At 44.4% G+C, this 15,468-nt stretch overlaps 1 protein-coding gene across 1 annotated transcript in view; it reads right to left on the bottom strand.

Annotated features, from left to right (window-relative positions):
* LOC144691683 (suppressor of tumorigenicity 14 protein homolog) overlaps positions 1-15,468 on the bottom strand; it is a 117,311-nt gene that overhangs the window by 36,728 nt on the left and 65,115 nt on the right. The window contains exons 6-9 of the mRNA XM_078560014.1: positions 15,247-15,351; positions 6,303-6,410; positions 4,941-5,057; positions 3,795-3,911 (exon numbers count right to left, since the gene is read on the bottom strand). Coding sequence (XP_078416140.1) covers positions 3,795-3,911; positions 4,941-5,057; positions 6,303-6,410; positions 15,247-15,351 — 447 coding nt within the window. The remainder of the gene's footprint in view (positions 1-3,794; positions 3,912-4,940; positions 5,058-6,302; positions 6,411-15,246; positions 15,352-15,468) is intronic.

Here is a 15,468-nt window from a genome sequence, read left to right as displayed (position 1 = left end):
GGACATTACCCTGAGGAATCCCTGTATAGATGTACTGGGACTCACATTCCCGCATGGCTATCTGCGCTTAGCTCATCAACCTTATTCACCACACTTCATACATTTACATAGATGCATCCTAAATCTGTCTTTGTATTCCATTAGTCCTTCTTAGTCTGCTCACTTATGAAGGCCCAGGTTTGAGCAGCTAGATCTGTTCTTAATCAATCCCATTTAGCATGGAGGGTGTCCTCAGTGAGCAGAGAGGACTTTATCTCCACAAGAATTGTGCGCTGGTCACTTCGACCAAAACTGTCATGGACAGAAGCATCTGTGAAAGGTAGTGTTGAGGATGAAGTCAAGTAGCACCCTCCCTCGTAATGGTTGCTTACCAGCCTTACGCCAAGTCTGGCAGCTGTGTCTTCAGGACTCAGCCAGTAATTGTGCTATAGAGCCACTCTTGGTTATGGACATTAAAGTGGCCCCAACCCAAAGTACATTTTGTGCCCTTGCCACCCTTAATACTTTCTCCAAGTGATGTTCAACATGGGAGAGTATTGATTTGTTAATTGAAGGAGGTTGGAAGGTCATAATTAACAGGAGGGTACCTTGCCCATGTTTGACCTGATGCCATGAGACTTCATGTGGTCTGGAGTCAATATTGACAACTTGCAAGACCACTCCCTCGCAACTGTATATCACTGTTCTGCACCTCTGGCAGGTTGATCCTGCCAATGGGACAGGATATATCCAGGGATGGTGACAGAGGAGTCAGGGACATTGGCTGAAAAGTATGATTCATTGAATATGATTATGTCAGGCTGTTGCTGGATGAGTCTGTAGGACAGCTCTCTCAATTTTGGCACAACTCCCCAGACGTTAGTGAGGAGGACTTTACAGGGTCAACTGGACAGGCTGTGCCTTTGTTGTTCCTGGCGCAGAGGTCAATGCCAGGTGGTCCAATTGGTTTATTCTTATTCAACCTTTTTTTAACACAGTTGTTTAATACCACTGAGTGTCTTGTGAAGGCATTTCAGAGGACAGTTAAGAGTAAACCAAATTGCTGTGGGTCTAAATCACTTGTTGGCTATATGGAGTAAGGTTGGCAGATTTTCTTCCTAAAGGACATTAGCGAACCAATAGTTTTAACAATAATCTGGTTTCATGATCATCATTTCTAAGCTAGCTTTTTATTCCAGGCTTATTTAATTAATTGAATTTAAATATCCCAGTTTCCATGGTGGAATTTGAACTCCCATCTCTAGATCGTTTGTCCAAGCATCTGGATTAGTAGTCCAGTAATATAGCCACCGAACTGCCATTTCACAAATGGTGAGAATTACCCTCTTCACTGCTCCTACAAGTCAGCACTTCAGCATTTGTGCCGGAGCACAAATTGCTCAAGTGCTTTGAGAACCTGCATGCCCCATTGAACACTGAGATCCAAACCTATGATGGCAGCAAGCTGAGTCTGTATGGCAGCAACCATAGATCTTGTGACCTCCGTCTTAGCTTCCACTGCAGCACTAAGGCATTGGGATGATTCCACTTGTGCTTCAATGGAAGCTGAGACAGTGGCCACCGAATAGATACTCCTTTATGGTCCAAGCCACCAGTGCTCACATGGAGTTGGCCACCACTTCCACAGTAGAAACGACTGACTTCATGCTCTGAACAATGGCCTCTGCCACATCGGAGCTAGACTCTTCATGCTCCTAGACATTGATAGGTGGCTGTCTGCCAGGTCTGCCAATTCACCAAGCATCGCAATGTGCATTGTCATTTGTTATCCTGTACACTGCCCCATCAATGTCCTCATCTGAGTTCCCTACTGAGGAACCCATCTGTGAACTCACCCTCCAGGGAGCTGACACATGAACTAACCTTTTCAGCTGGCCAGGCTGCAGCCCATTTGTGCCTGTGACTTATGATGTTTTGTACATCACACTTTCACTAAGGCCCACACATAACCAGTATCTGAGTTGGTAGCTGTGCTAAATAGAAGATCAAGCGACAATGCATTTCCACCATTTCCATGGGGTAGCTTTTTCCCTTCTTCGTGTGTCGGCTGAGGCTCTCCAGGCAGCAGCTCTTCTGTCTCTGAAAATGGGAATACAAACAAGGAGGGGAGGATTGTGGTGAGGGAAGCGGGTGGGAAGGAAAGCAGGAGCTCCATGGTCACACGTCTTCAGCTTCCACTTGATGCCACATCTCAGTTCAAGGGTGACAAGGGAGTTGAAAAGTGGCATAAGGCAGACCATCATCCTAGGCAGCCTGTGCTCCACCAGATGCAAGGGCTACATTTTCTCTGGCCCCATGATGTATAAGGCTATCTTGTCCATAGGCTTCAGGATAGATTTGTGGACTCCCCCACATACCTCCCCTCTTCCCCACCCCAACTCTACCCCCAATCACTGCCTCTTCCTCATGGTTATGGGCAACCTTCTGCAAGAGAGAAGGAGTGTAATTGACAACATGGCACTGTCCTTGGGTGATGTGCATGGCTTATTTGAATAGCTGGAGGCTTGTGAAGGTAGGCAGAGGTGGTTGTAATGCTGGCAGCATTGGAAGATGTGTGTGGATGGGATGGAGTATGAGAATATTAGGCATGTATCCTGAATGCCAGGGAGTGCTGTTGGGCAAGTGAAAGGAGTGTGGTATATTGAGCAGAGTGAATCATTGTTGAGGTGGTGGATATACTGTGAGGATGCATTCACTCACCTTAACCATCCTTGTGAGACCATTGTATTTTTTCCTCCAGTGCTACCATATCTGTGGCACCAGATTACAGGCATCCATTCACCAGGAAATGTACTTCCATTCCCTCTTCAGGCTGCTTCTTGATAGCTTCTTTTCTACTCGGAGAAACATTGTCTCCCTCCTGGAGTCCACCTCGGTGACCAGAGCACCCAGTGCAGTGTTACTAAACCAGGAAGCCCTCTCTCTTACCTGCTATAACATCCTTCCAATGTTTCAAAATGATTTTCCATCAGCTATAATTTTATATCTGCTGCCTCCCTTTAATAGGCAGACAGCCTTTAAGAGGAGCAGGCTGCCAGGAGCACATGATTGCAAAACTATGGCCTGAATTTTCCAGCACCCCTCCAGCGGGGCCAACGAGCCCTTGAAGTCTCCATTCACATTGGTGGGACTGGAAGATCCTGCCAACATGAGGGGCTGGAAAATTCCAGCCAATGCTGCTGGACCCCTGCTGTGCACAGAGGCCACAGGCAGCATGAAGAACAACCAAGCAATATGTGAAGCACTCAGCCCAACGCTACCACTGTTCAAATGGGGTAGGTAGACAAAAACCTGCCCAGCTTGATTTAAAGGGGTATGAGAAAGCCGTGAATTACAATCCCTACCCACAAAAATCAGGCAGACCAAACTTTAGTCCATAGCGTCTTCTGAATACAGTAATGAAAAATTAACAGAATAGGGAAGCATCAACAATAGTAATGAAAAATAATATATAGAGTCATCTTGTTTCTTTTGTATTAGGTATTACAGAGAATGTTGCAAAAAGAGATGATTTCATTGATGTCAAAATACTGTTAAACGTCTAACTATACAAAATAGAAGCTATTGATAAATGATTTTTTACCTGATTAATATTCAATAGACTAAGTGAAACTCGTAATGTGATTATCACAATGTACATGCAAAGCCAAAACTGGCATTTTTAATGCATACATAAAATAATTCCTGGCTTCAAATAACTGTAACTTCTGTATCTCTTCCTTTGTATTATCTATAAATCCAGATCAAAAAATGCTATCAGGTCAAAAGTTTCTCTCTACTTTTCTTGAACTTACCACAATGGGATTCATCACTACCATCTAAACAATCGATCATACCATCACATTCTGCATTGGGCTTGACGATGCATTTTCCATCGTCACACATGTAGCTGATGGAAGTACATTTGATGTCTAACAAATATAAAGGCAGGAAAAATAGGATTAGTAACAGTGTGGTTTAAAGATATTGAATGATCCTAGTGAAATTCAAACTAACAAATTTACTACCAATAAATAAAGCCTCATTGGTTGGAAATGTTAGCTGATAAATGGCTAATGGGTTCACATTCCCTTGACTGGTTTATTAGCAGCAGGCTCAGCCCGTTTGAATTGGTTACGATGTCCACTAAAACAGTGGACAGAGGAATGTTTGGAAATACATTGTGGGCTCATCTGACATTGCCAATAGTGTTTTCTAAAAAAGAAAAAGATTTACATTTATACAGTGCTTTTCATGATCACTGGACGTCACAAGGTGATTTACAGCCAAATAAGTACTTTTGAAATGTGGTCACTGTTGTGGGGGACATGGCAGCCAATTTGTGCACAGCAAACTCCCACAGATAGCAATGTGATAATGACCAGATAATCTGTTTTTTGTGATGTTGATTGAGGGAGAAACATTGGGGATAAACCCCTCTGCTCTTCTTCAAATAACTCCATGGGATTTCCGATGCCCCCCTGGGAGAGCAGACAGGCCTTGGTCTAACATTTCATCCAAAAGACGGCACTAAATAGTGTAGCCATACTGCCCTGGAATGTCAGCCTGAATTTTCATACTAAAATCCTGGAGTGGGATTTGAACCCAGAAGCTTTTAACTTGGAGACTTGGGTGCTACCAACTGAGCCACAGCTCACAGGCTAAGATTGATATAGCTTTTTATCCACTCTACAGATTTCTTTTTTGGATCATAAATAAATCTTTTTCACAGACAAGATAAAAAGTGTCAATTTCTCACAATTTATAGTATTCTATATATCAGCACAAAATTTTGGTTTAAAATAAAGGAAAGTGGGCTTTGCTGTTGATGATTCTCTGTTTTGTAAGGCACCAATATAACTTTTACCAACAAGGACATTTAAAAGAACAATGTTTTAAAATTTTGATTTCAGTACATGTACTGAAAATAATATTAGGAGGACAAAGCAGGTTGCACCTACCTGTTTTATCACAGTTGGCCTCATCACTGCCATCAGGACAGTCTGTAATTCCATTACATAAGGTATTAATGGACAAACAATTATCTTTCTGGCAGCTGAAGAACCCAGCAGGGCAATCTGGAAATGGAACAGAAAAGATGTAATAATTTCTCATGAGATACTCTAAAACAAGTTGAAGACAACGCAACTGATGTGCTTTACTTGATTGTCACATCGAGTTTCAAGAGTGTGTGGTGTGGCAGAGTGCCCCAATGTTGTAGTTGACATCTCGGTTTGAATCCATTTTCACAGAAAAATATTGATCACTTTGTACTGCAAAATTAAGACTTACAAAAAGTTGAACTAGAAATGTAAAGAGTTATTTCCCCCATTCCCCACCCCTGTCCACATAGCAACTTCACGGATGTCTCCGTGGATCACTGTACACAGGTGAGATGCTAGATTTTATGGGTAAATGTCCACTTGTGAGGTACTGACGCAAGCAAGAGTAGAACCTCCTAGTACAATCCTTGCCTTGCCCAGAGAAAACTGATTGCAATTAGACCAGTGATAAGAATGCCCTCTATCCAGCTCTACCTGTCCCACCCCCCTTTAAACCAGCTTTTTTTTCACCTCTTTTCTATTTTTCCTTAGTTCTGTTGAAGGGTCATACGGACTCGAAAAGTTAACTGTGTTCCTCTCCGCAGATGCTGTCAGACCTGCTGAGTTTTTCCAGGTATTTTTGTTTTTGTTTTGGATTTCCAGCATCTGCAGTTTTTTGCTTTTAAATAAGAATGCCATGGTTGGGCACTGCGTCCCCGAACAAGGGAGTTTAAATTGTCAGTCACTGTTAACTCCTCCTGATTGTAACCTCATGGTTCCTGCCAGAAAATTATGTGTGCATGTGTTTCATGAGAAATGGATCAAGTTGACTCCTCCAACCCCTCCCATCTAAACTTTAATAGCCTGTTAATAGTCATGATTTAGGCTTGCACCTGAAGAGTAAGAGTGGGTCTGCTTCTTAATTGTAGAATTTTGTCATTGGGAAGTACATCCAGGGAAGAGGTAAGCTTGGAGGGAGTGGAAGGAAGTACTCTTGCTCCTCATGGCCCATAAACAATGCTTTAAAGGCGCTTCCTAACTCTCCCTCCCACCACCACCTCCCCCCACCAAACCGAAGTTGTTCTTGCCTGCCTTGAGCTGAAGCTTGCACATGAAGAATAGCCATTTGGACAAGATACCAGAGGACTGCATTGCTTAAGGAACTTCATTCATACTTGACTGAATAACTTTCAAAGAAAGTGTGTGAGATAATGTTGGAAAAGCTATCTATCACCAATTTTATGCCATAGATTTTCCATAATCAAAAAGCAAGTTTCTTACCACAGTTGGCTTCATCGCTCATATCTTCACAGTCATCAACCCCATCACAGACCCAGGTCATGGGTTTACACATATCGTTGTGGCACTTAAACTGGTCTGATGTACACACTAGAAATAAATAAAGAATAAATGAAAAAGAGTTAAATGAGAATTGGGTGAATGTTTTATTCCATAGCAAAACTCAGGGCTGCAGATTATGGAGGGGGTGGGGTGAGGGAGGGGGAAGGGGGTGGACGGCTCGCCCCTGTGGAAGGAAAGTCAGCGGGAAGCCGAACGCTCCACGCCAGTCAGCCCCGCAGCCATAACGTGCTGTGGGCGGGCTACGTTGCATCACTGTGAGACTTCCACCCCTCGCTGGTGAGGAAGTCCCACCTTGGGGAGCTGCTGGTCAATCCAATTGACGGCAGTTTTAGCAGTCCCAGCAGCACCAGGAGTGTCTAGTGGGGACTGCCAGGACTGCAACCAGTCCCAGGAAGGAGGCCCAATGGATCCCGGACCAAGGTAATTATGGGGTATTGGGCGGGGGGAGGGTTCGGCCAGTTTAGGGCGGGAGGGTAGGATGGTGGGTTTTGGTGAGGAGGTGGGTAGGAAGGGGGACACTATCTTGCGGGGGGGGGGCTGCTGCCCCCGAATGCACAAAGGGCTCCCCTGAAGATAGTACTCCCACTTAGCTTTTTTAAAGAACAGCTTGCCCACTGCTGCCCAACTGCCCATGCCAACCATATTATGGTATGGACAGTATATTGTTAGGGTCAATTGGCTCCTAAACAAGCTCAATTGACCCTTGATTATTTATTTTCACAAGGCGGCGGCAGGCTGCTGATTTTGGCATTCGCCCACTACTGTCTTAAGGGGGTGAGCTCAGGGGTGGACGGGAAGATGGTGGGGTTGGCACCACCCTATTTTACGTGACCCCCTCACATTGAAAACACACCCAGTGGGGGCACATAAAATCCAGCCCTTAGATTTCCTATGACTAAATCCTGTGGTGCAGAAATGAAGACAGATTAATTATAACTTGTTATCTCAATATTGTTCTATACTGCCAACCACGTACACATGTGATTTTTTCATTTCAAACCAGAATTAAACAAACCAAGAAGACCTTCTTTTGGAAAATAAAGAGAATATAGTATACTTAGAATTTCAGGAAGGACACAATAAGGCCTTTCACAAAAGGCTTTTTAGAAAAACTTAGGACTAAGCCATGAGAAAATTTGGCAGCACTGGTGGAAGATTGGTTGACAGATAGAACAGAGTTAAAGTAAATCTGTGCCATTTGGAATGGAAAATAATCAATAACGGTATATCCCAGGATCTAATGCTGGGTCCAGTTTTACTCTTGCTATGCGTACATTCAATAAACTTGGAAAACACAATCTTGAAATTTGTTAATGATTCCAAATTAGCGGTTAGGCAAATGACAAGGAGGAATAAATGACTTCTGTAAGTCGCAGACAGGTTAGCAGAATGAGCAGAAAGGTGGAAGATGCAATTTATTTGGATAATGTAGGCTAAAACATTTTGGGAGAAAAAATGAGGAATGATCACAATGAAATGATTTAAAGTATATGGATATACTTACATAGTTATAAATACTTAAGTCTCTGGAAGTGTAATTAGAGGTAGATAACAACACCTTGTATTGAAATAGTGTCTTTAATGTTCTAAAACACCTCATGATGCTTCACAGGAGCATTATCAAACAAAATTTGACTCTGAGCCACAGAAGGATATATTGAGACCAAAGGCCAAAAGTTTGGTCAAAGATATAGATTTTAATGAGTATCGTGATGGGTGAGAGAAGCAGAGGTTTAGGGAGGGAATTCCAGAATTGAGTGTCTAGGCACTGAAAACATGCTGCTCGTGGTGCTGCAATTAAAATCAGAGATGCTCAAGAGGACAGAATTGGAGGAGTGCAGAGATCTGGGGGTTATAGGGCTGCAGGAGGTCACAGGCAGAGGGCGGGCTGAGACCAAGGAAAGATTTGTAAACAAGGATGAGAATTTTAAAATTGTGATGCTGTTTGAATGGAAGCTAATGTAAGTCAGCAAACACACAGGCGATAGGTGAATAGAACTTGGTAGGAGTGAGGATAAGGCAGGAGAATGTTGGATGACCTCAAGTTTATGAGAAGGTAGAAGATGAGAGGCCAAGCAGAAGTGCATTGGAATGATCAGGTTCATAGATAACTAAGGCATGGGTGAGAGTTTCAGCAGCAGATGAACTGAGGCAGGAGTGCACTCAGGTGATGTTAGAGAAGCAGAAGTAGGCAGTCTTGGTGATGAAATGGATATGTGGTCAGAAGCTGATCTTGGGGTCGTATACGACTCCAAGGTTGCGAGCGGTCTCAGACAGTTGGCAGGGAGGGGAATGCAGCCAGTGGCTAGGGAATGGAGTTTACAGTAGAGGTGAAAGGTAACGGCTGTGGTCTTCCCAATGTTTAGTTGGAGGATAAAGCCACATGAAGGTTAGCGCCGCTTTGAGTTCTGTAAATGAAGGCATACATTACAAAGTAAAGTTGGAATGCACTTTACAAAACATTTGATCGGCCACAGTTGCAGTGCTATGTGCAGGTGCCTTATTATAAAAAGAGCACTAATGGTATAGAAAACGTAGACTCACCAGGATAATGCTAAGGCTGGGAAACTACAGATATAAGGAGAGGCTAAATATACTGAGATTATCTTCACTGGACTAGTGAAGGCTAAGAAAAGTTTTAATAGCAGTTTTAAAATTATGAAAGAGTTTTGATAGAGTGATCTCAAAAAAATTGTCACTGAGTTATGAGAGAAGCTAGGAGAAATTTCTTTACTTAGAGGATTGTTGGGCATGGATTAATTTGTCACCAGGGGCTGATGGTGCAGAGACCATAGTATTTTTAAAGGGAAAATTTGAATGAATATTTGAAGTAGAGGAAAAGACAGGACTAGGAGGAGAGAGAGTGGAAGAGAAGAATTAGTTCTCGATTGCTCTTAAATGCCCTCTGAAATGGCTGAGCAAGACACTCAGTTGTAACAAACTGCTACAAAGACACAAAAAAGGAATGAAACTGGACGGACCACCCGGCATCAACCTAGGCACCGGAAACAAAAACGGCAATCGTAGCCCTATCGACCCTGCAAAGTCCTCCTTACTAACATCTAGGGGCTAGCGCCAAAATTGAGACAGCTGTCTCACAGACTAGACAAGCAACAGCCTGACATAGTCATCTTTACGGAATCATACCTTACAGATAATGTCCCAGACTCCGCCATCACCTTCCCTGAATATGCCCTGTCCCACCGGCAGGACAACCCCAACAGAGGTGGCAGCACAGTGGTATACAGTCAGAAGGGAGTTGCCCTGGGAGTCCTCAACATCAACTCCAGACCCCATGAAGTCTCATGGCATCAGGTCAAACATGGGCAAGGAAACCTCCTGCTGATTACCACGTACCGCCCTCCCTCAGCTGATGAATCAGTGCTCCTCAATGTTGAACATCACTTGGAGGAAGCACTGAGGGTGGCAAGGGCGCAGAACCTACTCTGGGTGGGGGACTTGAATGTCTCAGTAGCACCACTACTGACCGAGCCCTAAATGACAGCTGCTAGACTGGGCCTGCAGCAGATGGTGAGGGAACCAACAAGAGGGAAAAACATATGTGACCTCATCTTCACCAACCTGCCTGCCACAGATGCATCTGTCCATGACAGTATTGGTAGAAGTGACCACTGCACAGTCATTGTGGACATGAAGTCCCGCCTTCACATTGAAGATACCCTCCGTCATGTTGTGTAGCACTATCGCTGTGCTAAATGGGATAGATTTTGAACAGATATAGCAACTCAAGACTGAGCATCCATGAGGCACTGTGGGCCATCAGCGGCAGCAGAATTGTACTCGAACACAATCTGTAACCTCATGGCCCAGTATATCCCCCACTCTACCTACTATTACTATTAAGCGAGGGGATTAAGCCTGGTTCAATGAAGAGTGAAGGAGGGCATGCCAGGAGCAGCAACAGGCATACCTAAAAATGAGGTGTCAACCTGGTGAAGCTCTAAAACAGGACAGCTTGCATGCCAAACAGCATAAGCAGCAAGTAATCATCAGACCTAAGCGATCCTACAACCAACCAATCAGATCTAAGCTCTGCAGTCCTGCCACATCCAGTTGTGAATGATGGTGGACAATTAAACAACTCACTGGAGGAGGTGGCTCCACAGATATCCCCATCTTCAACGATGGAGGAGCCCAGCACAGCAGTGCAAAAGATAAGGCTGAAGCATTCGCAACAATCTTCAGCCAGAAGTGCCGAGTGGATGATCCATCTCGGTCTCCTCCAGAGGTCCCCAGCATCACAGATGCCAGTCTACAGCCAATTCGATTCACTCCACGTGATATCAAGAAATGGCTGAAGGCACTGGATACTGCAAAGGCTTTGGGCCCTGATAATATTCCGGCAATAGTACTGAAGACTTGTGCTCCAAAACTTGCCTCGCCCCTAGCCAAGCTGTTCCAATACAGCTACAACACTGGCATCTACCCGGCTATGTGCAAAATTGCCCAGATATGTCCTGCTCACAAAATGCAGGACAAATCCAACCCGGCCAATTACCGCCCCAACAGTCTATTCTCCTTCATCAGTAAAGTAATGGAAGGGGTCATCAACAGTGCTATCAAGTGGCACTTGCTTAGCAATAACCTGCTCACTGATGCCCAGATTCGGTTCCACCAGAGCCACTGAGCTCCTGACCTCATTACAGCCTTGGTTCAAACATGGACAAAAGAGCTGAACTACCGAGGTGAGGTGAGAGTGACTGCCCTTGACTTCAAGGCAGCATTTGACCGAGTGTGGCATCAAGGAGCCCTAGCAAAACTGAAGTCAATGGGAATCAGGGGGAAAACTCTCCACTGGTTGGAGTCATACCTAGCATAAAGGAAGATGGTTGTGGTTGTTGGAGGTCAGTCATCTCAGCTCCAGGACATCACTGCAGGAGTTCCTCAGGATAGTGTCCTAGGCCCAACCATCTTCAGCTGCTTCATCAATGACCTTCCTTGCATTATAAGGTCAGAAGTGAGGATGTTCGCTGATGATTGCGGTGATGTTCAGCACCATTTGCAACTCCTCAGATACTGAAGCAGTCCATGTCCAAATGCAGCAAGACCTGGACAATATCTAAGCTTGAGCTGATAAGTGGCAAGTAACATTCGCGCCACACGAGTTTCAGGCGATGACCATCTCCAATAAGAGAGAATCCAACCATCACCCCTTGATGTTCAATGGCATTACCATCACTGAATCCCCTACTATCAACATCCTGGGGGGTTACCATTGACCAGAAACTGAAGAGTGACTGCCCTTGACTTCAAGGCAGCATTTGACCGAGTGTGGCATCAAGGACTAGCCATATAAATACTGTGGCTACAAGAGCAGGTCAAAGGCTAGGGATCATGCGACGATTAACTCACCTCCTGACTCCCCAAAGCCTGTCCACCATCTACAAGGCACAAGTCAGGAATGTGATGGAATTCTCCCCAGTTGCATGGATGAGTGCAGCTCCTACAACACTGAAGAAGCTGGACACGGTCCAGGACAAAGCAGCACGCTTGATTGGCACCACATCCACAAACATTCACTCCCTCCACTACCAACGCACAAAAGCAGCAGTGTGTACCATCTAAAAGATACACTGCAGGAATTCACCAAGGCTCCTTAGATAACACCTTCCAAACCCATGACCACTATCACCTAGAAGGACAAGGGTAGCAGATAAATGGGAACACCACCACCTGGAAATTCCCCTCCAAGTCATTCACCATCCTGACTTGGAAATATATCGCCGTTCCTTCACTGTTGCTGGGTCAAAATCCTGGAACTCCCTTCCTAACAGCTCTGTGGGTGTACCTACACCACATGGACTGCAGTGGTTCAAGAAGGCAGCTCACCACCACCTTCTCAACTAGGGATGGGCAATAAATACTGGCCCAGCCAGCAAAGCCCACATCCTGTAAATGAATAAAGAAAAAAGGTTCCCTGCCTCATTAACAGACTTGGCTTCCAGCTGGGCAGAGAACACTATGGAGCAGGTTTCAGCCCCAGGTAAGGACCCTGCAGCTACTAGTGGGAGCTTTGGGGGAATTAGGTGATTTGGGTGTTGGTGGGAGGCACATTCCAAGGGAAGAAGGTGAGCTTGGAGGAACGGAGGGAAGCATTCCTGCTCCCCATGGCCCATAAGCGATGCCATAAAGGCACTTACTAACACCTCCTGCTGCCCACCACCCCCCTCCAACCCCCGCGCCCCAAAGCTGTCCTCACCTCCCTTGAGCTGCCAGGTTTCCTGAGACCTGGGACAACTGACTGGCCAGAGTAAAACCTGTTTAAGCAGGTTAAATCTGAAGCTGCCAGCCTCATTAAATTAATCACATGGGCAACATGTGTTGCCTCTCTTGTTCCTGGTACCACCACCATTAAACCCAGAAAAGGGTGGGTTGGAGTTTTTTTTTAATTTTTACATCTCATCCCAATGCATTAACGTTTGGGTTTAAAATTCACCGCAATGTTTCTTCGGTTTTATATTTTTTCAGATTTTATATTTTGAAGTAACACAAATGTCAATGTACAGAACTGGGAAATACCGACAACCAGCTTCAAATAGGCTGACAGCTCAAAATTTCAATGTTGAATTTCTTCTTCCCTCTGCTGCTAGCCTGTCCAAATCTCTTAACTACTCCAGCCTCATGTGAAGCCTTGCAGTTTAGTTCACCATTTCCCACTCACTGTTTCCATATTTCTCTACCATCCCAACCAAACGCACCTCTTGCTCACTCAACAATAACAGCTGAAGAAATCAGCTCAGTGCCACATGGAGTCGTCTTCTTGATTCTATTTCCACACCTAGGGCAGGGTTTTCCGGTTGTCGGGCGGGCGCGGCGGGCAGGCCAGGCGCGGCCAGGAAACGGTCCGCCGCCTGCGATTGGCCAGCGACCGTGATTTCACACTGGTTGGCCAATTAGCAGCGTGCTGAAAAGGCTCAGCACTGCCGGAGGGGGGTGCAGGAGGAGGGCGAGCACTGAAGGCTGCGCATGTGTTGGGGAGCGCACACTGAAAGCTCCCTGAAGGCACAGAGCTGCCTCAAGGAGCTGAAGAATTGTAGAAACAAAAATAAAGATTTTAAAGAGAAACATGTCCCCACATATGATTGTCACATGAACAGGGACACATTAAAGTGTGTGTGTGAGTGTGTGATGACGTCGGGATACTCGCCCAATGCCATCACGTGCTATTTTACGCCCGATTGGGTTGGGCGCTCACCTGCCCGCGGGAGGTAAAACTCTGCCCCTAGAGATGCATAAAGCAGATGAAGCACGTGCTTACACCTGTTTCTGGAGCTAGTTTTTCCTGGAACTGATTGCTAGCCTGTCACCAGAGGGCACCGCTCTACTTCAAGCAGCCTGACAAAAAACCTGTTTAGCAACATTATGAACACACCTTTCATGGTCATCAAGTCAAACCTGGAGACTTGAACCCAGAACACCTGACTTAGAGGCAGTGACACTAACCCCTGCACCAGAGCTCCTGCCATATGGAATGCTTTCACATATTTCCCTTTCATTGTGATCTCAATGCACATAAACTTAAACCAAATGCTCTCTCCTCACAGTTCAGCAGGTGCTCTCACCATCACTCACTGCAAGCTTCACCCCTACATCTGTATTGTAAAGACTGTGCCCAGACATCCCCATCTTATCCTTGTGAAAGCTGTATCTGGATGCCCTCCAATCCCACACGATGTGAAGCCAGAAATCCTGAACCCTCTGCTGCCACCATAAGCTCTTATTCTATTCTGTTAGAGGCTTTGTATTCTGTAGCATTCAGCTTTCAACTGTTGTGGAACAGCTAGATTAATATCCTTTATAATTTAGAAATAATACTCAGTAGTATGTACATTAAACTTACTGAAGCAGGGCTCTACCATGATATCTTATGTAAACCAACAAATGATGTTCCCCCACTCCTGCCTGAGACAGTTGCTGAGAAGAAAAAGTGCATGAGTTCTCAACACGATCACATGTGGCCTGAAGAACTTGGCTGTCATGCATCATGGGGTCACCTCGGCACAACATGGGAAGTTTAAATCCCACACTGATGTTTATCTGGCGGGGGACAGCAGAAAAAACCTTAAAGCCATGGATATATGTAACCATTCTCTTCCTGATCCAAGTTGCTACCCACCATTTCCTGCTGCTTTTCCCAGTTACTATTCAATAGTCTCTTCCACAATTCAGCCTAAAGCATTACTTGAGGAACTAAAAATGGCAGAATTTCATCAGCAAACGACGACTCATGGGTAGCATCAGAGAACAGCTGATGGTTGGTACAAAACAGGATTAGTCAGTGTCTTTAGTAACCATAGTTTTCAGTTAACTTTCAAATTTAATGATAAATGTCTGAAATACATTGACACATGTAAATATATATTTATGAACAGAATCAAATTATGGTTTAATCCTTATGCTGTGAACGTGTGTAATTGCAGCCACAGGTTGAAGCCAAATCTTATCAATGTTGGAACTTGTTGGCACCAATACATTTGTTAAGCATCTCTTTAAATATATAGAGGAAAGAACAGTTTTTGTTTGACTTTACCGCAAAATTATAAATACAATTTTGAATAATTAATAATGATGCTAAATCTATAAAAAGCAGAACTTCCTACAAAGAAGCAAAAGTAACTTGCCTTGGTTGATTGGTATATTCATTTCGTAAATAATTGTACAAGAGAATCTCATAGACCAAAGAGGCTATACATCACCTAAATTTGGTGCTCCAAATTGAATTTTTTTTTTGGTACTTGGATTGCAGTTAGGATTAATCAGGAATCCACTTTTTTGTGTGTTTAAACTGCAACTCCATCTAAAATAAGCAAAGTGATTTATCGATATTTTCTCTTATACTTACCACAATTCGTCTCATCACTTTTATCTTTGCAATGAATCCAACCATCACACATGTTGCTCATGAGCTCACATTTTCCATCTCCACATACGTGCATTCCTCGGCATTCTGTAACATAATGTAGTTCAGCGTTTTATTAAGCAAAATAAGGGGACGGCTGCTGTTCACATATTTTCTGCCCTTGCTGCCCATAAGTTGTTGCCTAAATCTCAAGTACTTTACCTT

This window comes from Cetorhinus maximus, chromosome 16 (genome assembly GCF_964194155.1).
Source record: "Cetorhinus maximus chromosome 16, sCetMax3.hap1.1, whole genome shotgun sequence".
Lineage (NCBI taxonomy): Eukaryota > Metazoa > Chordata > Chondrichthyes > Lamniformes > Cetorhinidae > Cetorhinus > Cetorhinus maximus.
Note: the sequence above shows the minus strand (reverse complement) of the source record. Positions and strands in the feature narration are given on the sequence as shown.